At 45.0% G+C, this 23,387-nt stretch overlaps 1 protein-coding gene across 3 annotated transcripts in view; it reads right to left on the bottom strand.

The window, feature by feature from the left end:
* PACS1 (phosphofurin acidic cluster sorting protein 1) overlaps window positions 1–23,387 on the bottom strand; it is a 152,769-nt gene that overhangs the window by 11,551 nt on the left and 117,831 nt on the right. For all 3 annotated transcript variants that reach the window (XM_042905693.1, XM_042905694.1, XM_042905695.1), the window contains exons 3-14: window positions 19,464–19,553; window positions 18,645–18,770; window positions 13,315–13,459; window positions 12,945–13,036; window positions 12,768–12,848; window positions 9,554–9,613; window positions 8,408–8,568; window positions 7,943–8,036; window positions 3,420–3,500; window positions 1,894–2,009; window positions 1,581–1,716; window positions 230–334 (exon numbers count right to left, since the gene is read on the bottom strand). In XM_042905693.1, the coding sequence (XP_042761627.1) occupies window positions 230–334; window positions 1,581–1,716; window positions 1,894–2,009; window positions 3,420–3,500; window positions 7,943–8,036; window positions 8,408–8,568; window positions 9,554–9,613; window positions 12,768–12,848; window positions 12,945–13,036; window positions 13,315–13,459; window positions 18,645–18,770; window positions 19,464–19,553 (1,287 nt within the window). The remainder of the gene's footprint in view (window positions 1–229; window positions 335–1,580; window positions 1,717–1,893; window positions 2,010–3,419; window positions 3,501–7,942; window positions 8,037–8,407; window positions 8,569–9,553; window positions 9,614–12,767; window positions 12,849–12,944; window positions 13,037–13,314; window positions 13,460–18,644; window positions 18,771–19,463; window positions 19,554–23,387) is intronic.

Genomic DNA, 23,387 nt, shown 5'->3' with positions numbered 1-23,387 from the left:
CAGTAACACTATCACTTTTCTACAGATGAGGAAGCTGAGGTACAAAAAGTTAGTGACGTGAGGTCCCACAGGCCGGAAAATGACAGAACTGGGACGGGAGCCTAGAACTACAGGCTGAGTTCAGGGAAGAGGGGCCTGAGACATGGGGATCATATTCCCGTTTCTCCACGTCCTGCCTCTTGCTCCCCAGAACCCCTCCTCCCCAGCCCTGCCATCTTTAGCGCTTTACCTGGCCCTGCCAGTCCGCAGTGTTGACAAGGATGACATTTTCTGGGAGAGCTGCATCTGATACCAGGATCTGATTCAGCTGGTCATACACAACCTTTCTTGGAATCTGCAGGGACAAATGTGTCTGTCAGGTAGTCCCCAGGGAGCGTGAGGGGAGAGCAGGGTGCACTAGGGTAGAGAATCTCTGGGGCAGGGGTATTCAGGGAGAATACAGGGAGACACTGGGAATTTCTGGAGGAGACCCAGTATCCCACTGGCCAGGGCAAAATGGAAAGGACAAGGATAAAGAGTAAGCAGAGAGTCCTCAGAGAACACACTCAGACACCAGGAACAAAGCCCCAGCAGTAGTCCTGAAGGAGGAGGGGGAGGGCAGACTAAGCTAGAAACACGATCAGCATGCCCTGAAGGGTAATGATGCAGCCGAAGTACCAGGAGAGGAGGAGAGCGGTAACAGTTACCAGGTGCTCACAGAAATGAAATTGAGGGCAATGGGGAGAGAACCAAGGAGAGCGGCAGTGGGTACTGTGTGGGGAGCCCCACTGTCACAGGGAACAAAAGGTACTTCAGGAACAGTGATTAGCAAGGAGGACGACACCTGACACCTCGCCCCAGGCACAGGCTATTCTGGTCTCCAGTTCATTTTCAGCTATGCAATAGCGGCAAACTCAGGAAGCCACGTTGACACAGACTTTTCTCTTGGTGCTATTTATCAGGTAAGCGAACAGGCTTGCTGTTAGCTCTGGAGGAAGTGTAGTTGTGTGAGGTGCCAGTTTAGAAAGGTTCCTTCCCCAAGCCCCGATACCACTGGCCTTCAGAAAGAGAAAATAATTCCTGAGGTCTGGTTTCTTCTGCTTCTATTCCAGCCTACTCTTGGGTCTTTTAATCAAAATATTTTAATATTGTTGATTTGCCAGCTTGAAATCACATTAACTGGCCCATAGTAGTACGAAGGGTATCTGAGTCCAGGTGGGTGATGTCCAATGAGATATTGACGGCTGCTGTCCTCTAGAATAACTGATTCACCACACAATCTCTAGACTGAGGTCTGATGGAGGCAGAACAAATCAGGTGTGGAACTGCCACTTGGGGGTGATGGCAGGCTGTGACAATGCTGGCATTTCCTGCTCCCTCCTCCGCTCCCTGCAGATCAGCACCGAAGCCAATTCCGCACTGGTAGTAAGTAACACATATGTTAGACTTCTCTGATTTAGATCTGTCTTCAAGACTTTTATTCAGAACATTCCACAGTATTCCCTCTTTTCTCTCTACCTAACTGCCCAAGGAAGATGACAGAACAGAAGCCAAGGTCTAGGGATGCTCAGAGGGCCCTGGCCTTGAGAAGGAGGGGGTACCTGCGTGCTGTGGCCCAAGTCGGGGGACCTCTCACTGTCGGAGCTGTTGGTTCTCTCACTCAGGGGCTTGGAGAGCTGCCGCTCCTTCAGGGGTGTGCTCCGCTTCTGCCGGGGCGTGTGTACCCCATCCACTTTGCTGCCAGAGATGTGGAAAGGAGGTAGTTAAATAGCCCCCGTGACCCCAAAGCCATTATCAGCCACTCTTCTCCCGCCCATGAGCCTATGCTAACTATGGTCACAAGCCTCACACCATCTGCTTGGTTTCCTTAATTCTACCCTCCCTGTTTTAGGATTTTCTTCCAATCTCGAGTACCTGGGAGAAGCAGAACCTTGGAGATCTGTTTTGCTGGACTTCATGGGAGTTTTGACCTTCTCTGGCACAACCAGACTTGTGCTCATATCTCCAAACATGTCCTGGTCAGTAATTTCCTGCCAGGGAGGAAAGGAAACAGCGAGGGTTACTTCCCCCTCAGTGACCACCCAGGAGCCTGGAGAGTCTCACAACGAGGGTCCGTCTCTCGCTCTCTTTTCCTAGAAGCACGTGGTTCTGCACCTATCTCTCCAATGAGGAAGTTTACTGTTTAATTTAATGGAGTGTACCCACTCTGCTGGGTACTGTCTCTTGCTACTCGATCTGTCCTCTGCATTTACGAACTATTATTTGTCAACACACAAACCTGGGCTGATGATCTGGCTTCTTTAGGTGGGGAGGAGAATTTTGATCGTGACATGACATGATTAGAATTTCTTTTTCTTCCCTTCCTTCCCTTCCTCCTTTCCTCCCTCCCTCTCCCCCTCCCCTCTCTGTTTCTTGGAATTTCATTTTGAAATGACCACTGCAGTATAGACCACAGTCGGGCAAGAGTGGAAGCTGGGTTTTCAGATTATTGGTGAACTATGAAGTGCAAGTGTCTAGTAAGCTTTAAATTAACCTTGCATCAAGTCTAATGTTTGGTTATTCACCGGATCTTTGATGTAGCATTATTTACTATAGGAAACAGAAGCCTAAGATAATTCTTCCCTGGACTCCGTCAACTACCAGGTCTCACTGTGAGGCTAATGCCTAGCACACCCCCCAGTGGTACCTGGTAAAGTTCTCTGCTCCCTCCCACCCACTGTGTCCAGCCTCCGGTCCCACTGGAAGAACTTCAGTCTATTCTGAGAGGCCCAGCTCAGATGTCCCCCTCCAGTCAGAATCACTTGTCCTTCCCTGAGCCTCCACAGAACCTCAGGTGTGCAGAGCTTGGCTCTCCTCCTGGAGGGTGGTGTCTTGATGGCAGAGGCCTTGGTGTTCTCACCTTCGCATCTTTAGTGCTTAGCACGTGTAGTTACCCAGTAAGTATGTGTGGAGCCAGTGTATAAATTGGGCACTCCAAGCGATACGTTCCATTTCTCTAGGGCTTGGCTCGCCCTCCTGGGCAGCTCCAGTCTCTTAGGGGAAGGACTTGACCAATAATCACTTGGAGATTTAACGTGTAGGCTGCCTGCTCACACTAAAAGCAACTCTGGAGGAAGGGATGGTTTTTCAGGGGAAGATACTGGTTGTCATCTCGCAGAAGTAAATAAGGATGACAGATAGTGAGAAATTATCCAAATTAGCATTTAATCAGATCTAATAAAAGAGCAGAATGGGGACATTTCTGGTTTGCTAATTTGGGGAATGACCTGGTCTCCAGGGTAGGTTATATTCCATGGGTAAGGATTCCAGGAGAAAGAGAACACAGAACATTCACAAGTCCACAGACGTAGGCAAAATTCCCAGGGAGGTCTTGAAGGTCTTTTGGCTTTATTTCTAAAGGCACAAAAACTAAGTTACACAGGAGACTGAGCTGCACATACCAGAGTGTCTGTTTCAGTCAAGCTGTCATCTTGATTTTTAATCCAAGCAGATTTGACTTTTTCTAGAGCAGCCAATTCCATCTGCAAAAATTAGAATAATTAGTCATCACCATCCAAATAACTACCATTCTAACTGGTTCTCTTGGTCCCTCGGAAGCTTAAAATGCTTCCACTTAATTTGAAGATCTCATCAAAATCTTTGGAATTTCCATCTTCTAAGAAGTGTGTTTGGTGAAAACTAAGTGTCAGAAGGATCAGCTATTCTGTCGTCATTAAATCAGTAGCACAGTGCAACTCAGAGCCCAGCAACTCTCATCTCTCGGACTCTCACAAGATGTCACAGGGAAGAGAAGATCAGCGTTTAGATGACTTTGTATGGGCCCCGCAAGGCCTCTAACTCCGGGGACAGTAAATGCCTTCGGAGGACATCCGGGGCCTCTTCTGCTTCTCAGAAGTTGCTGGGAAGGAAAATCTTACAGTTCGGGTCTTTGACTTTGAGACTAAAGACATCCATGGTAGCCAAATTTATTTTGCTTGGTAGAAACATCTACAGACCCCTCAAGATAAATGAATATACTAAGCAAAACACGCCCAATGCTACGCCATTTAGGTGTGAATTAATTCTCCCTCTGTCCCCAACTCTTATTAGCGTTTTTCATAAACGTTAAAAATTTACTTTGTAAATAACTGACACATAGAACTATATTTTTCGTATTTGCTAACATTGTTTCTGGCTGTGCAGATGTCTACGTAAAAGTCACAAGAGTTTGAGCGTTGTTGTGGGTCTTAGATGTAGGGAAGGTACTGGCCTTAGTGAATCTTTCTGGAAACCAGAGAGTCAGGAAAGATCAAAGATATCCTACCTCCTCCCAATCACTCAAATTCCTTCCTCTGAGTAAATTAAATAGTACTGAGAAACACTGGGCTTATAAATTCAAGGGGGTACCTGGAAAACTAATGAACAACTATAGCAGATGTAGGCCCTGTGTCATATTCTATCTACACCATATGGTTTCTCTACCTCAGCCCTGCTGACATCTTGGCCAGACCCTTCTTTGTTGTGGGGGATGTGTCCTGTGCATAGCAGGATGTTAAACAGCATCCCTGGCCTCTACCCACTAAGTGCCAGCAGCAACACCCCCAACCCCTCAAGTTGTGACAATCAAAACTGTCTCTGGTCGTTGCCAGCGCCAAATGTTCCTTGAGAAGGAGGCAAAAACCACCCCTGGTTGGGAGGCACTGCCCTAAACCATCTGCAAGACTAACCAACATACTTTAACTAGACCTTGTGACCCCAAATCTTGAGATGGTTTGGCTCAGAGCCAAACATAATAGTTTGCCTCAGATTGCAAGCTAGTTCATTACATTGTCTATATGAAGAACCAATGTTAACAGAGTCCAGAATCATGGGAAAGTCCTGGTTAGATTTAAGACTAAAGATGATTTCACTCAGTTTTGGATTTCAGTATCACAAATGAATTAAACACATTTAAAGAGAATGAACTGGGGCAATAACACCATTCTGCTGAAGGGTTTTAAAGTAGCATGTCAAGCCCTGGGACAAGTACAGAATTGTTTCCATGGTGAAGCTGCAACAACCTTCACTTGGCCTGGGGTTAAAGGGAACCTGCTGGCTATTCACGGACTCTTCTAGATGTTCCAAGCAGTCCCACTAGGAGCAAACTCCCAATTCTCCAAATTTCTGTTTTTGCTCCTATAAATATGAAGGGCTTTTCTCACCCCAGAACCCTGGAACACAGCCGTGCAGCAGCTGTGTCTAATTGGGTAGGACTGGAGGCAGATGCCACCAGTCCACAGTACTGTGCCCATGGGGCAATGTCGGTGCTACAGGGAGGGTACATGCTCCTGTGAGGGGGGCAGAGTGGGGTAGTATCTAGGCTCTTATTTGTATGAAGTACTAGTCTCTAACACCGTTATTTACAGTGCAATGGAAATAGCAACTTTTAGCAGCAGGAAGTCTCGGCTGAAAGGCTGTATCTCTCGACCTCCCTGACTGAAGCACTGTCAGGGTCTCTTGTTATTAGCCTGGAAAACCAAATTCTGCTGCTACTGTGTACTCAAGTCCTGGGAAAGCTAACAACTGTAATAATTTGTATCAGCAGAAATTCCTTCTGGTTTTAGTGATACACTGAATCCTCTGAAACTGGGGAACAAAAAAGAAGATTAAGAAAAACAAATAACAATGCTAGGAAATCAGAAAGAGAGGATAAAAGTTGGGCAGCATGTGCATACCTGCCTATATATGCGTGATCTCAGTATTTTTTTTCCTTCTATATTTGGAGCTTCCCTGTAAAAGCATGGCCTTGCTATGTATTTCCCCAAGTGCCTTTCATACTAAAGGATCCCAGAGTTCTACATCCACATCAAGACATATGGGGCTCTTCAAAACAGAAATATCACAGAGAATCAGCAAAGCAAGTTTGAAATCTGGCCAACAGAGCCAGAGTTTGAAGGACTCACTAAAAAGACATCGACATTCTAACAATTTCAGGAGACCAGAACCGAAATGGTTCTGAGACTATAATAAGAACAGCAACAGCAGCCTCCGTTTACTGCCTTTACTGCGTATTTCCCATGTGGTAAGCCAATACATCTATCCAGCGAGCACATGCCAGAGGATTTACCCGCATTCTCTCATGGTATCTTCACACTGCCCCACAAGGCATGTGCCTTTTGCAGGTACTCTGTAGACGAGGAAACCAAGGCCTGGCAACTGCCCCAGATCACACAGTCAGTGGAATGATGGAGTCAAGGTTCAAACTCAGAGGTCTGACTCCAGAACACATGCTCTCAACTTGAGTCCCCCCCCTGCCCAGAGAAAAGTTCTGCTTAGATAAGGGCCCTTGGGCCATCATATTGTAAAGACTGATACTCAGTTGACTTTTGAGCTAACTGGGCTGCTATGCTAACTCTAAGGCACCTGAGGCTCAGAGGATCAGTGGTTCTTCTCTCTAAACTGCGTTAGCCAAACAACTGGGACTGAAGTAGAACTTACAGACAAGTTCTATCCACCAAGAAACACCTTCATTAGTATAAAATAATGTATTGATGTGATAACAACAATCCCTACCATTTATTGAGAATTCATTATATGTTAGGTGTTATGCTTAGTGTTTGGGGGGCATTATCTCAGTTAATAATTGCATTTTGTTACAGTATTCCTTGTTCCGCATTCCTAGGACACTATGAAACAGTTCTCCTTTGGCCAGGTGCCGGTTTTCTCTCTAGAAGGGTCATCCCTTGTATTTATATTTGAGATGGAATCTGGCTGTAGTGGCCAATGATCTGTCTATGTGGACACTGACCATTCAGGAGGGCCGTTTAGAAAGCCCATGAGGGAGAGCAGCTACAAGCCACATAAATAGTAAGGTGAGGCCTCCTCAGCTCCAGATCAGAGTGCACGGTCTTCAAATGGCATGCCAGAGGCTTCTCTGTGGAGGGATTCTCCTTGTGGGCTGCAGTTTTCCACCCCACATTTCTTCAGTAATGCCACCTGCTGCCACTGTTCTAGGGCCAGACAGTGCCGGCCGGCTGTGCCTTCGCTGGGAAGAGGGATGAGGTGGGAGACAGCCCCACCTGGTGGCAGCAAGCAGTAAGGCAGCCCAAGAGCTGACCCATGAGCTGCCACAGGGTCTGCAGACCCCTGGGACGGATGGCAGCCCTTCCACAGACACAGTACTTTTCAGGGGATGGAGTACCTCACATGTCATTTCCTCACAATTAATACCTATTCACAAGGTGAGTTTTGTATGCCCTCTGTTGAAGTGGAGCGAACAGAACTTAAAGGACTCAGTTTCTTAGATCTAAAGAAAAGACACTGGGGTTGCAACAGCACACCGTAAACGACACTAAAATCAGGCACAACATCTTCCCTTTAGCTGTAAATGAGAACAGCTTCGCAGGGCCTGAGGTAGATACAGCATCAACCCAGGCTCCAACCCCTGATCCACTGCTAGGGGAGCCTTCCCAAGTAGGAACAGAGCATGGTCCAGGGTGATGCTGGCCTCCCGTGGTGCTACAGCAGACAGAAACTTTTTCCTTTCGGTCATCAGGCAAAATGGAAATCTACCCGCTAAATTCCTAATTCTTTGAGGGCACTGCCCCCCCCCTAGGAATAAAGCCTATGTAGGTGGGCTTCCTGCCTCTTTACGTTCTTTACCTAGGCTGGAAAGCAGAGCTGCTTAACATTGGCAGGATGCCACACTCCCAGCTACCATGTTACAGATGCCGAGGGAGAAATCTGAGGCGCTGTGTGTTCTGGGAAGGAAGGCTCCAAGTCGTGGTAGGAACTGACCAAAAAAGAACACCCAAACAGCCACAGCAATGCCCACAAAGAACCAAGCTCCCAGCCAGGACTCTGATGAGGACACCCAAGGTCGACACAAGATAAGACTGCTCTTCTAAGGTCACAAAACGAGCCAAGAGCAGAGTGCTCAGAGTGTTAAGCCCCAACACTGCCCTGGTCCCTCTCCCCAACCCCCATATCCGTCGGTCTTGCTCACAGGGCTGGTGGTGTCTTTGCCGAGGCTACCCTTGCTGTTGAGGCTGCCAATCTCCGTCTGTGAGCTGGACTGCGACATCCCCTCAAAGAAGGGCCTGCGGCAAAGAAGCACAGCCAGGGTCAGTGGCCACCGGGGCCCGGAGCAGCAGCCCGTGGAAGGTTGGGTAGCGATGCAGTGTTCAAGAAAGATCAACAACCCGGGCTTGAAGGATGCCCGCTGAGGAAGGACACAGCAGAGTGGACAAGGAGGGCCTGGACCAAAGGACTTCAGGAAAGTCCTATCAGGACTTTTGCCGGCTAGAGGCAAAAACAGTGATCCTTATCCAGACAGCTGGAGGTTCAACAGGGTGAGGAGCCAAACTCCCTGGTAATGGAGGGGAAGTGAGGGAGGGGGCCTAGGAGACTGTGCTGGCTTAGGAAGGAGACATGCAGGGAGACAATTCGATAGAAGAGGTCTGGGCCTCACTTGAGCTTGGGCTTTGGAGTGCTAAGGATGCTCTCCGTCTCTTCCATTTCAGGGCCACTGTCGCTGGGATTGTACATCTCCAGACTATCATACAGTTCATCCAAGTCCTCTTCCACCTCTCGTATCTGCTCTCGGGATACGTGTTCCAGCCCGAAGCCTACCTGTGGGGGACAAAAAGCTTTGAGTTTGGGGTTACCTCTATTAACAACTATGGTAGATGTAGAACTCTTTCCCCCTGGACAGGTACCAACTGGCCTCCTTAACTAGTCGTCCTTAAGGGGCAATGCCATAGCTTCACATGCATTGGGGTAATCTTAGTGTCCTTTCTGTGATCTAATCCTGAGAGCAGGGATGTGGTGAGGCCACCTTTCCCTTTCAGTGCCTCCCTACCACTCCACACTATGGGCCTGGCATGAGAAGAAAAGTACAAGTGCTAATGTACTTCTGCCAAAGCATGGGCACAAGAAAACCCAGAGGACTATGACTCTGTGCAGGCCGGTTCCATTTTCCAGGAGCCCACAGAAGGACAAAGACACCTCTCGACAATTTTCTTCTCCATCTCTTTCCAGTCCATTCAGAAGAGAAGCCTGTGAAAACTGGCACCAGGCCGGTCAGAGCCCAGGGAGGACACGGCATCTCTAGTTTTTATTTTAAGTTTATTTATTTATTTTGAGAGAGAGAGTGCAAACATAAGTGGGGGAGGGGCAGATAGAGAATCCCGAGCAGGCTCCTACACTGACAGTGCAGAGCCCAACGTGGGGCTCAATCCCACAAACTAGGGCTGACCACTGAGGACCCCCCTACCTCACAGGCTGTTGCTCACAATGTTCCCCGTCCAATAGGAGGGAAAATTCAACAACAACAACTAGATTTGTTACTGGCACCCCGTAGCAGAGGCGTGGTATTAAACAACAGTTGAGTATAACCATGCTACCCTTGCTTCCAGGTACCGTGAAACTTTGGGTGCTACATGGAAAGCTTTCCTTTCTCTTTTCAAGTAGCTTAAAGCCCTTCTTTAGCTATGTTCTCACTTGGGGGTCCTGCAATCCTGACTCCTAGTGGCAGGAAAGAGCACACCCCAGGAACGACGGTGAAACTCAGGGGATTCTTCTACTCACCATCAACCTCGGGAGTAAGGGGTCGTACCTCATCTGAAACTTTAAACCGCTTCAGGAGGGCCACAAACTTCTGTTTGATGTTAGGTTGCTGTAGGGACAAATTGCACAATAATTCTCAAACAATACCCATTTGTGGACTGATCAAGTGAAGTCAACAGAGTGATCCAGAGCCCACTTTTGTAAAGAGCTGTGGGAGGACACGAAGACGGGAAGAGTTTCTCCCCTCTGGCACATAAAACCCACCAGGGAAGCAGGCATGAGCATTTAATGCTGGGGCAGTTCCCAGGGCTGTGGGCATAGATGGAAGGAGGGCTCATCTCTCCCTAGGGCCCTCCACCACCCACACATCTCCAGCTCATCCATTTCTCCAGTCCTTCAGATCCATGGTGCTGCTTGGTGATTTCCACCTGCACATACAGGCACCTCAAACCCAGCATTTCCAAGAATTCATCACCTTCTCCCTGCGTTCCTATCCAGGGTACCATTATCCCCCACTGATTGTAGGAGTCTGAACCTCGAGTCTCTCCCCTCCCCTTTCTCCTCAGAGCCGAGTGTTCACTAACTCCTATGCTCTTTTTCATCTGTAATACTACTGCTTTCCTCCAGGCCTTTTTCTCCCCACAACTCTGTGGGATCACCGCAATGGCCTTTGACCGACACTCCCCCAACCCTCACGCTCCCGGCCAGTTTCCAGTCTTGTTCTCTCCAGAGTCCATAGTGATTATCACAAATGCAAATCTAATGTTACTCTCCCCAAATTAGAGGTCTTCATTGGTCCCCAGTGCCCAGGGAACGAGCTGCAGCATCGGGCCCATGTGTGTCTGAAGGCTGCTCTGCCGGTCTCTAGCCTCACATCACCAACCAACACCCCACACCAGCATTCAAGTGGAAACTGCTTATAGTTCTGTAAGGAATGGCATGCTGCTGTACCCCTCTGGGCCTTTACACACGGTACCTTCTGCCCTGACTAAACATTCTCCCCCAATCCACTTGGTGAATCTCTGTTTATCCTTAGAAACCCATCTCTCTGCATCCGGTCTGTGAAGCTCTCTTGGCACTTCTGCTCAGAGTCGGTCACTTTCCCCTTAGTGCCATCACTGTCCCTTACACCAAACTCTAACTTCTAGCCCCTACTCTACTATGTCGCAGCCACTTGTTTAGACGTCGTTTGTGTCTAGACACTGTGACCTCCTTGATGGTATGGACGAGCCCTTTCTTATCTCAATGTCTCAAACTCCAGGCACAGTGATGAGCTTGGGGTCTTAAGTACTTCCTGACTGAATGATAGACTTGCCATCTGGAGACGGAAGAGACTAACTTGCAAGTAAGGCTGAGCCAGGCCTTCAAGAAAAAGCAGGGGCTCCAAAGGTAGAAGGGGCATCCACAGCGGAGAAAAAACAAACAAACAGCAAGTCAATTAGTGTGTCTAGAACAAAGTATTCTTGGTAGGGAGAGAAGAATGCATGCGTACAAAAGGAGACAGAAACTAAAGAACTGTTACTAAGTCTCTGGTAATCTGACTAGAAAGTGCCTGGAGCTAAAAAAAATAAAATAAAAAAAAATAAAAACAAAGAACAACCTTTGAGGTAGAGGATATTAATAGGAGCACTGAACTCTGGTCATATAACAGGGTAAAGCTGGTTCATAGGAGACCACAGGGAGAGGGGATTTATAAAGCTCCAGGAGGCATCCTATGGGAAGAAAGTAGGACCTCTCTTTGGTTACAGAGCAGGAAAAAGAAAAACTTAACAGAAGGAGCTACAACACAGAGTGATCCTCCAGTCTCTTCCCATTGTGAGTACGACGATACAAGATGTCTAAGGCTCTGGGGACATGCCTTATCCAGGTCATTTTGGAGTGCCAATCAAGGATTAGACACCTGAGGACAATGAAGCAGTTCTCACACTCTCTAGTCATTATTCAACGGGGGAAATCAAGACCATAGTCTTGAGAATTTACATTTAAGCCCAATGATACCTCAGGAGGCATGGAGAGGACAGTGTTGTTTCATGGTGAATGCCAGGTTTAGATACAACACATCTGGAAGGTCTGGCCTACATTTAGTTCATTCCTGAAGGTGATAGGAATCTCTGTTCTTGGGGTCCCTAGGCTAGCTCTGTACTAGAGAATCAGGATGTGTCAGGAAAAATGAAACTGAGTTTCTAGCACTTTGACTCTCCCACACTTTAGCACAGGAACTCCAGAATCAGTCGAAGTTAACTTAGACCAAGAAACAGACTCTTAACTATAGCTATAGAACAAACTGCTGGTTACCAGTGGGAAGGTGGGTGGGGGGTGGCTGAAATAGGGGAAGGGGATTAAGAGTACACTTATCATGATGAACTCTGAGTAATTTAGAGAATTGCTGAATCACCATGCTGTACACCTGAAACTAATATAACAGTATGTTAACTATACTGGAAATTAAATTAAATTAAAAAAAAAAACCCCACCAAGGTTAACCTAGAAATCCAGGTATTAAGTGTCTCAGTCCAGGACTCTTAATTTCACCAAAATAGTGACTCTTGAGGAATCTTATGTAGGAGACACAATTCAAAGGCATTTGGCCTCTAAGGTTATGGATCCATTAAGGATCCAAATATATCCAATGTATATATATCCAGTGTGTGTGTGTGTGTGTGTGTGTGTGTGTGTGTGTGTGTGTGAGAGAGAGAGAGAGAGAGAGAGAGAGAGAGAGAATATCTGTATCTATATCTATATGTCTGTATCTCTCCAACTATATCCAATGGAATTAGACCTTACCAATTGCTTACAGTTCTAAGCACTAGCTTATTATTTCTGGGTTAAAATGATTAAAAATTTGATACCCCTAGAGAAGACTGGGTCTGTCTATGTGGTAGGCAGGACATACTTTGAAGTAACCTCCTTGAGAGGGAACATGGGGTGTCTGAGGTGTTCTGCTTCTCGATAAAGCATTTTCTGCTCTAAAGTCTAAAACAGGGTTTCTCAACCTATTTTCTATCCTGACATAACCTGAAAAATATAACACACTCCCATAAGTAACACTGCTTCTCTACAACAGTGACTTTTAATTAGGTAGTGGTGGGGGTGGGGTGGGGGTGGGGGAGGAGGAGGAGGAGATAGAGGGGTATACCAGAACCTTCAGGGAACGGCCATGTGCAGATTTTTAAAAAGACTCCAGGAGGTTTCAGTATAGCACTCTCATCCTACCTCCAAATTGAAAATCTCAGGTAAACATTCCCCAGACGTTCGAGGCTCACCCTTGTGATGGCAGAGGTTGAGGTTAGTTTCCTCCGGGTCTTCTTTACTTTCCGTAGATCCTCATCTTCATAAAACAGGTCCTAAGTGGGTAAAGGCATGGAATGAAGTTAGGGAACCCCAGGAGGGTCTGGAATTATTTCTCAAGACACTACACGTGAGGGGCTGTGGAAAGTTACCTGCCCGTGCAACGGATCATCACTGCCTTCCTGTTCTGATGAGAAACTTTCCTCCTCTTCCTCAGAATAATTGTCAATATCAGGAGAACGATCTGGAAAGAGACACCTTAGTAAGACAACCTTGAAGTGTGAAGATCTGGCCTAAGAGAATTTGGTTGGCTGGAATCAGGGCTCTCGTCGGGCAGAAATAGGTCTGGGGGAGAGGCGAGGGCCACAGCCATGGTAAGCCATGTTTTATTTTGAGGGATCTCTAAACTTCTCTTTCACAAGAACATTTTAGGCCCCATCAAGTTCAGCTTTCCCAGGATGGGGAACAGGTGATGGGCTTGTTCTTGACCCACAGGGCCTCCAGATACCACATACATCTTACCAGACAGCTTGGATTTGATTCCTTCATGGTCAATGGGCTGGCTGGACAGAGAGTAGATCTTTATTTCTGCCACAGGCACAGAGACATCCTTCACGTTACTGTGCAGGCCAAGCACCAGAGCGCCTTCATTAGGGTGCTGCATCACCTGAGACCACAGGGCAGTAATGCAAATGCCTTACTAGGGGAGGTGAGTTGTCCATTTTGATAAATCCAAATGGATGTGCAAGCCGATGGGAATGACATTCTGCTAATACATTTTCTTTCTCACTATCTTTCAAATCCAGGCCTACTTTTCTGCCATTGCCTTCAAACTCCTACTTGAAAATTATCTCCAGAAGTGCCAGTCACTGGTCAGGCCTTGTGCTTAAAAGAAAATCGAGGCTCGAGCCTGAAAATGATGGCTAATCTCTGGGACTACATTTTAGTTTTAGTACTCGACAGAGAACTAGTTCTCCAGGCTGGGGACAGCCTGCAGATGGTGATCACCTGTGTCTGGCAATGGGAAAAACGATCTATAGTACCTGAGAAAACACAGGTGGGGAAATATGGCATCCATAATACTTCACTCCCCATAGTCTCTCATACTGATTCAAAACCTGAAGAGGAAAGATAGATGGGCTGCCACAATCTCATATATTCTATTTATTAAGGTCACAGAAACTTTCCTATTTAATGTACTAAAGCACAGACATAAGTTTTTGTGTTTTTTTTTAAGTTTATTTATTTATTTTGAGAGAGAGAAAGAGTGAGTGAGCAGGGGAGGGGCAGAGAGAGAGGGAGAGAGAGAGAGAAAGAATCCCAAGCAGGCTTCATACCATCAGTACAGAGCCTGATGTGGGGCTCGAACTCATCAACTGTGAGATCATGACATGAGCTGAAACCAAGGGCTGGGCGTTTAACTGACGGAGTCACCCAGACGCCCCCAGACCTAAGTTTTAAAACTGACTGTGGGCCAGCTCCACAGGAGCTGGGAGCATGGCAGCCACAGAGCTCTGCACAGGGGGAAGACCTCTCCATGCCAGCCATGCAGGGTGTTTCATGAGAATGGAAGAATGGGAGGCCACTAGATCCTGAAGTCATGCATGTCGTCAACTATTTCCAAACAGCAGGATTTGAGGAGCAAACTAGTGCTTTCTGGGAACAGGAAATTGATGGAAAATCCCTGCTACTGATGACAAGAAATGATGTACTGATAGGACTTCAGTTTTTAAAAGGGGGGCCTGCTCTCAAAATCTACCAGTATCGGGGTGCCTGGGTGGCTCAGTTGGTTGAGCATCCAACTTCGGCTCAGGTCATGATCTTGCAGTCCGTGAGTTCGAGCCCCGCGTCGGGCTCTGTGCCGACAGCTCAGAGCCTGGAGCCTGTTTCAGATTCTGTGTCTTCTCTCTCTGACCCTCCCCCATTAATGCTCTGTCTCTCTCTCTCTCTCAAAAATAAATAAACGTTAAAAAAAAAATTAAAAAACAAATAAACCAGAAAATCTACCAGTATCATGTAAAACCTCTGCTGACAAAGCATTTAAAGAACAACTCTTCATAGTACAAACTGGGGTCTTAGACCTCAAAAAACATACTGACATAATTTAGTTTCATGTGATAAAACTTAAAAAAAAAATATTTGTTTATTTTTTAGATAGAGCGTGAGTGGGGTAGAGGGACAGAGAGAGAGAGAGAGCAAGAATCTCAAACAGGCTCCATGCTCAGTGAGGAGACTGATGCGGGCCTTGATCCCACGACCCCGGGATCTGACCTGAGCTGAAATCAAGAGTTGGACGCTCAACTGACTGAGCCACCCAGGCACCCCTCATGTGATGAAACTTTGTAAACAGAATACATACATGTGTAGATGTGAAGAATTTCAGTCAAATGAAATGTCTTGGGCGAACTAGGCAATCCATCAGCTGACCTGAATTCAACCAGGAGGAACAAGGATAACTTGTGGACAGGATGGTTTTTCTTGTAGAGCTTGTCAAAGCGAGTCATCTTTGACATGACTGGACCTCCCTCCCCACTAAAGGGATTTTCTTCACAGACTGCTTTTCCAAAATCTTTGAAAAAGGATTGAATTGAATGATCTTTTGGTTTCAGATGTAGGGAGATTAAAAACAAGAAAACTTGGAAAAGGGGAAAAAGAGAGACTGCTGTCTCCCTTGAATTCCTCTTCTCCTTAGAGCTTGTATTATTTGGATGGAATTGTTGACACTACTTTTTATAGAGGCTCCTCCACTTGACCTAGGTTTTTTTTTTTTTAAAGTTCTTTTTAACATTTATTTATTTTTGAGAGACAGAGAGAGACAGAGCAGGAGTGGGGGAGGGTCGGAGAGAGAGAGGGAGACACAGAATCTGAAACAGGCTCCAGGCTCTGAGCTGTCAGCACCGAGCCCGATGTGGGGCTTGAACTCACGAACCGCGAGATCATGACCTGAGCTGAAGTCGGACGCTCAACCGACGGAGCCACCCAGGTGCCCCAAGGTTTTGCTGGGCTATACTGTGATGTTTGAAATAAACATGCTTCATGGCCCCTACAGGTGGAACCTCTGAAAAGAGAAAATCTGTTGTGTCTTGGAGATATCCATCCATATTCAGCTTTTTTCACCGGGGATAATGGTATTTTCTGTATAGATTTACTTTCACATTGGCTCTTTGTTTCCACGGAAGAAAACACTTTTTCACTTTGTGGTTGGTATCTACACTAATTTTTTTCTGAAGGAATTTGCCAAAAGTTATAGAGCCAAAAACCTTGTTACTAGTATAAGTATTTATGAATATATATTCTTCATGATGGTGTATTATTTTTTTGATTGCTCCGATGCTTTGATTTTTGATTTGAGAACCTGTTTTTAAGAACTTGAAAAAGCAGTCTTGCTACATCTCTGTTCAGAGACATTTGTTCGAATCTCCATGTGTCAATGCCTTACTGAATTGGTGCTTTGTCGTTGCAATAAAGCATTGCTTCGGTTTAAAATAAATAATAAAAAAATAAAACTTATTTGTGGCCCCCTTTTTTTCCCCTTTGTCAGGGTTAAGAGGATTTATCTGGCACATAAGGGAACTACACAAATGAGCAAACATATTGAAGATAATGGGAGCCTGCTTTCATCCTGCTGGAGGAGGGAATCAGAACAATGGACAGGGGAAAGGCAAGCATAAGACCAATGGTGTTGGGTTAGAATTGATTGGAATGTGTGAGCTCATGATCAGACAGACAGACAGACAGGGAAACAGGTATGACATGCGTGTGGTGTGTATGTATGTGTGTATGAGAGCATAAGCACATATGCAGATACATTTCCTAGCTCTGTCTGTTCAGGAGGAGTAGAAGCAATGACACTCCAGCTGGGAAAATAACTCTTAATAGTCATGGAACCCATTTAGAAACCAATGGTTTCTAAATACTATTCTCCGCCAAAAGGAACCAGGACTCTTCGGAGAATCAGTTCACTCCAAGGCTGGGTCAGGGAAAGTACAAGATGCTATTTTGTACCAGAAAGTAAAGAAGTGTATAAAGAATGATGGCACATATCAAAAAAGATATAGGGACTAGCTTGGAGGGGTTCCTGCTGGCCAAATCTGAGATAATTTAAGCATGAAAAAAAAAAAAGATAGAAACAGATTGAACCCCACTGAAGCAAACAGGAATCCACAGGTCCATAACTAACACATATAAGTGAAATGATCAATAAATGGGGAAGAAGAGAAAGCTCTGCCTTACAATAGAAAATGAATTAATATATGCAGCAGGAATGATGGGATTAGAAATTCACTGGCAAGCACCAAAGTAATAATTGATCCAGGCAAGAATCACTAATAGATGGTAAAACTAGTTGAAGATATGATGAGAAAAAAGGTTTTTTACACTGTCTCAAAACATCTCCCTATAAAATATTGTTTTAAATTGGGAAATACAAAAAAAAAGTGTTAATTTAGGTTGGAAATCCTGGCAGACATCATCTTAACCAAGCAATAAAAGCTAACCTCGCCAGAAATGGAACCAATCGACGTGGAGCATTGCCTGTGTAGCACTTAGAAGAACACGGCATTACTTCTGTGGTAGTTCTGCCAAAAATGCATAAGCTGAATCTAATCTTCAGAAAACATCAGACAAACCCAAACTGAGGAACATCCAACGAGGTAACTAGCCTGTACTCTTTTTTTTTTTTCCTTCCTTCCTTCCTTCCTTCCTTCCTTCCTTCCTTCCTTCCTTCCTTCCTTCCTTCCTTCCCTTCCTTAAGTTTATTTATTGAGAGGGAGAGAGGATCTGAAGCGGGCTCTGTGCTGATGGCAGAGAGCCTGACGTGAGGCTCAAAGTCACGAGCCGTGAGATCATGACCTGAGCTGAAGTCGGACACCCAACTGACTGAGCCACCCAGGTGCCTCTAGCCTGTACTCTTAAAAAAAGTCAAAGGAATGAAAGACAAGGAAAATCTGAGGGACTGATGAAAATTGAAGGAGACTAAAAAGGCAAGACAATTAAATGAACACTATCCCAGATTAAATCCTGGGCCTGTAATGGATATTATCGAGACACTTGGCACAATCTGAGCGGGGGCCGTGGGCTGGATGATGATCCTATATCCGTGTTGATGTCCTGACCTTTATGGTGGGCATGATGCTGACTACACAGGAGAGTATTCTTATTTTTAAGAAATTAACATAGTATGGCATTAACGTGTAGTAGGGCATCATGTCTGCAACTTACTCTCAGTGGTTCAGAAAAGAAAATAATATGCATAAATGTTTATATATAGAGAGAAAAATAAGGCAAATGTGGTAATATGTTAGCACTGAAGAATCTGAGTGCAGGGTATATGGGCATTCTTTACACTACTCTTACAATTTTTCTGTAAGTTTGAATTTTCTTTGAAACTTAAAGAAAAACATTTTGTGAGGGAGAAATTACTTGGGATAAAAAGAACAATTACTGGGGCGCCTGGGTGGCTCAGTCGGTTAAGCATCCGACTTCAGCTCAGGTCACGATCTCACGGTCCGTGAGTTTGAGCCCCCGCATCGGGCTCTGTGCTGACAGCTCAGAGCCTGGAGCCTGCTTCCGATTCTGTGTCTCCTTCTCTCTCTGCCCCTCCCCCATTCATGCTCTGTCTCTCTCTGTCTCAAAAATAAATAAAAACGTTAAAAAAAAAAAAATTAAAAAAAAAAAAAAAAGAACAATTACTTGGGATATCCTGAATTTCCAAAAACAGAATTAAGTTGTAAAATAAAATGAAACACCCAGCCATTAGGCTGGCAAAATCATTTGCTAGCAGGCTCAACTGGCTGGGCCTGGTGTGCCTCACAAACTCTCGGACTTAAAGACTGGAGACTGTGCCCCCTCACCTCTGCCATGTTGATAAGTCCCACAGCCAGGGTCTTATAGCCCAAGATGGTCCGGTTCTTGTAACGCTTTCTCCTTTGCAACATGATCTGTAGCTTGTTGGCATCTCGCTTCAGGAAATGAGGGTACTGCCAAGTACAAAAGAGTCAAGCATCGTTAATGAGCTCCTGGGCCCTTGGGTTCTGGTCCTGTTGGAGGATATGCAATCCTTCCGTGCTTCACTATCTCCTGTCTGTACAAGGGGGCTGCGTGGGGGGAACCAGGGGTGAAGGAGACACCATTAAGTTGCCGCTGAGGCTTCGATTCTCCTTGGTGCCTGATTTCCATTCTGTAGCTCTGTGGTACACACGTGTTCAGAACTTTGCCTCTTTCTTTGCCAAGTGATCAAATGTTTTCTCCATATGCTTCAATTTGGGATCCTGGGATTGTGATGAGAGAGAGAGACATACTAAAGAGGCATAAGGAGAAGGGAAGGAATTGAGATTACAACATGGGGGCAGAATGAGACTGAAGGGGACACACTCAGCTGGAGTGTGTGCCGCAGATTACTAAGGAGAGGTAACGGGGCTGAGCGAGATTGGGTGGGGGACCAACAGCCTTATCCAAGGAAAGGGAAAAAAAAAGAACTCGGGTCTCAGCATCCTCACTGTGGCTGGCTGAGTGACTGCTTCAGCCCTCCAGGCTAGCCACAGAAGCTCAATTCGTTGGGTAACTTTCATTCATTGGGCTGTGGCTGCTCTGGGATAGAAAAATCTCCAGACTGCAGGACTACCTGGGGACTAGACTAGACATTAGTGACCTAAGATTCAGCAGCTTCTCACCTGAAGGGAGAAGGTTAATTGGAGTTCTGTTTCCACAAGTCCACTAGCTGGAAGGATGATCTCGTTGGAGCGAAGAATCCTTTTTGAACCCTGAAACCAAAAAAAAAAAAAAAAAAGGGTCAAATCCGTGTCATCAAAAATCAGACCAAAAGAAATACTAAGTTTGCAAACAACTTTTAAACTCTACAAACATTCTTACCAAATATTTTATCGGTTTTTATTATACTCATTAAAATCAAGCCATACCGTAAGTATGATTTTACATGTATTATGTTGTATGTTCATAAAAGATTTTCACATAAAAGTGGTTTATTTTTGGACGTGACTTTTCCAACATTCCCCAGAAGAGTCAGGCAGGTAGCAGCACCACGCTCACCTCTGCCTCCCTTCTTCCTCGCAAATTGACACTTCACTTGCACTGTCTTGCCTTTTCACATGCTTTTTCTTTCTCTTCTTGGATGCGCATTTGTGCTTCTGCACACAGCTAAGGCACTCCCCTTTCAGGTCCCCGCTTAATGTTTTCCCAGGAACCTCTCCTTTCAGCTCCACCTCTTCCAGCCTAAGAATGGGTTAGATACCCAGCATTTTTAGCTCTAAAGTTGGGCCAAACTATTCCTAAAGTGTAAAAAGAGATCAGCAGGAGGGCCTGAGGAATGCCAATAAATTTGTATAAATTACTTTTTCAAAAAAAATTGAGATTTAAAAACTGTGAAATGTCTACATCTTGAACACACAGGATCAATGAGTTGATAAATGCATATACCTATGTAACCCGCATCTGCCTCAAGATATGCAACATTTCCGGGGTGCCTGGGCGGCTCAGTCGGTTGAGTGTCTGACTCCTGATTTTGGCTCAGGTCATGATCCCAGGGTTGTGAGACTGAGCCCCATGTTGGGCTCTATGCTGAGCATGGATCCTGCTTGAGATTCTCTCTCGCTCCCTCTCCCTCTCCCTCTCTCTCTCTCCCCCCCCCCCTGGCTCATACTCTCTCTAAAATAAAATGAAAAATTAAAAAGAAGAAAGACGTACATTTCTATCGCTCCAGAAAAACTCTGTGATCCTGCCCAGACAATCCTACACTGCTCTCTCAGAGGCAAGCACTGTTCTGACTTCTTTCACCATAGGTTAGTTTTACCGATTCTAACATTCCGTATAAATGGGGTCATACGGTATGTGCTATTCTGGTTGGGCTTCTTCAAACATCATCTTTGAGGTTCATACAGGGTGTTGCACATATTAGCAGTTCATTCCTTTTTATTGCCGAGTAGAATTCTATTCTACTGTTGCTGAACATTCACATTTGTGTTGTTTCTAGTTTTTGGCTACTATGGCCAAAGCTGCCATTCTTGTTAGAAGTCTTTATAGACATATGTGTTACTTTTTCTAGGGCAAACACCTAAGAAAGGAATTGCTGGGTCTTAGGGTAGATGTATGCTTAACTTTATGAGAAACTGCCAGACCAGTTTCAAAGTGTTGGTACCATTCCCACCCCAGGAGCAGTGTCTAAAAGCCCCAGTTGCTCCTTATCTTCACTAGCAGTTGGTGTGATCAGGTCTTGATTCATGGATTCTAATGGGTACGCACAGTGGAATATCACTGTGGTTACAATTTGCATTTCCCTGATGACTAATACTATTAAGCACATTTTCATTAGTTTATTGATCATTTGTAAATCTCCATGTAAATCTCTATGAGGTGCCTGGTCAAACATTTTCATCCAGGTTTTTTTAACTTGTTTTTGAGTTGTAAGAGTTTTTTTATTTATACAAGTCACTTGTCAGACATATGTATTGTAAATTATTTTCTTGTCTATTCAGTTTATTAATGGTATCTTTGGATGAAGTATTTAATTTTGACCAAGTCTACTTTATTATTTTTTAATGGTTAATGCATTCTGGCTCCTATCTAAAAGATCTTTGCCTACTCCAAGACTGTGAAGTTACTCTGCCATGTTGGAGCAGATATTCTGCTGCTTCCTTGTAGAAATTTTATAATTTTGGGGCACTGGGTGGCTCAGTTGGTTAAGCCTCTGACTTCGGCTCAGGTCATGATCTCGCGGTCCGTGGGTTCGAGCCCTGTGTTGGGCTCTATGCTGACAGCTCAGAGCCCGTAACCTGCTTCAGATTCTGCATCTCCCTCTCTCTCTAACCCTCCTACACTCACACTCTGTCACTCTCTCTCAAAAATTAACATTAAAAATTTTTTTAAAAAGAATTTTTATAATTTTAGTTTTTATATTTAGGTTTCTTATCCATTTCTAATTATTTTTAATTAGACTGAGTCACCTAGGCGTCCCTCCATTTCTAATTTTTAAAAAATATTTTTATTTATTTTTGAGAGAGAGAGAGAGAGAGAGAGAGAGCGCACGCATATGAGCTGTGCTGACAGCAGAGAGCCCAATGTGGAGCTAGAACTCGTGAGCTGTGAGATCATGAGCTGAGCTCAGGTGGGACACTTGACCAACTGAGCCACCCCAAGCACTCCCAACTTTTGCTTTTACAAAATGCAAATTTTGCTTAATGCAGGAAGGAAAATCTAAATACAGTATTTCAGAATGTTTTTGTAACTAGAATAGAATTGTAATTAGAATAGTTTTGTAACTAGAATAGAATACCAATTAAAATAACAAAGGAAATTCTGCCTTGTCTGTTAGAAAACACTTTTTGTAGTAACCGCTATTACAAACAAGAATCTTGACAAAGTTTTCACCTGAGTTCAATGATTTTTAAAATCTCTGTAAAATGAATCTCAGAAACGCTGAGAGAATTCAGAATGTGGCTTATATATATAGTGGTGGTTTCAACAAAAGGTAGGAAACATTTGGCAATATTTAGAGATATTTTTGGTTGTTATAACTGGGGTGGTATCTGTGTGTATGTGAGGTATTTCTAGAGCGTAGAGGTCAAGGTTGTTGCTGACCATCCTATGATGTACAGAGCAGACCCCACAACACAATGATCTGGCCCAAATGTCTAGAGTGCTGCTGCTGAGAAACACTGTTCTAGCTGAAACCTCACCTCCACTGAGGACATGCTTCTTGGGTAGTTCTCTCAAACGGTGGTTGCTTTTCTCCTGTAATGCGCACACTTGGCTTGGAGATGAGGAAGAGGTCCTCCTTATTTTCATCACCAGCTCTAGAACATTCTCCCTTCCACCTCGCCAAAAACCCTATTCTGAATTGATACCCTCAGTTCATATGACCCTCTATTCCCTGCTGTGGCTGGGATCTTTAACTGTAGTCATTTCTGCTTATTTCTTGATTTCAGCTCCTCACTCACTGTTCCTTTCCCCGGTACTATCTCAGCCATAACGCTCTATGGTTTCAATATATGCTCTTTCCAACATCTTGGCTGCCTCAATCTCATAATCCCTCTCTTTCAATGATCTTGTCCTCACACTTGTCTTAGCTACTCACCCACATGATCACATGCTGAATCTTATCATTACCAATAATTACAAGCAATATCTAATCTCAGTTTCATGTACCCCACTCTCTGATTACACCTATCTTTTCAGCTCATTCTCTCTGGTTTGTCAACAATAATTCTTCTGCCGGGGCCTATGATCCAAAGATCCTTCCATTGTTTCAATTTTCCTCATGGCCCTGCTGTCCCTCTTTCCTCCTTACCCAGCTTAAATGCCACAGTCAATCTTTATAAATAAACATGTTCTTGCACACACCCTGCTGCTAGTCTGCCATAGTCATTTGGTAAATTACAACTCTGTTGAAGTCCAACTGCACTAGCTGAACATGCCCAGAAGGAATCATATAATCAGGCGGCCTGGTCTGTCTTTAATACATGTCCCCGAATCTGTAGTGGGCTGACAAGACAGTCTGGCAATTACTCTGTATTTTCCCAAGTCTTTCCCCTTTTCTGCTCTGCTTGATGATGCATTTTTCTTCAAACCCCTAACACCTCCTA

The sequence above is a fragment of the Panthera leo genome, chromosome D1 (assembly GCF_018350215.1).
Source record: "Panthera leo isolate Ple1 chromosome D1, P.leo_Ple1_pat1.1, whole genome shotgun sequence".
NCBI classification, from domain to species: domain Eukaryota; kingdom Metazoa; phylum Chordata; class Mammalia; order Carnivora; family Felidae; genus Panthera; species Panthera leo.
Note: the sequence above shows the minus strand (reverse complement) of the source record. Positions and strands in the feature narration are given on the sequence as shown.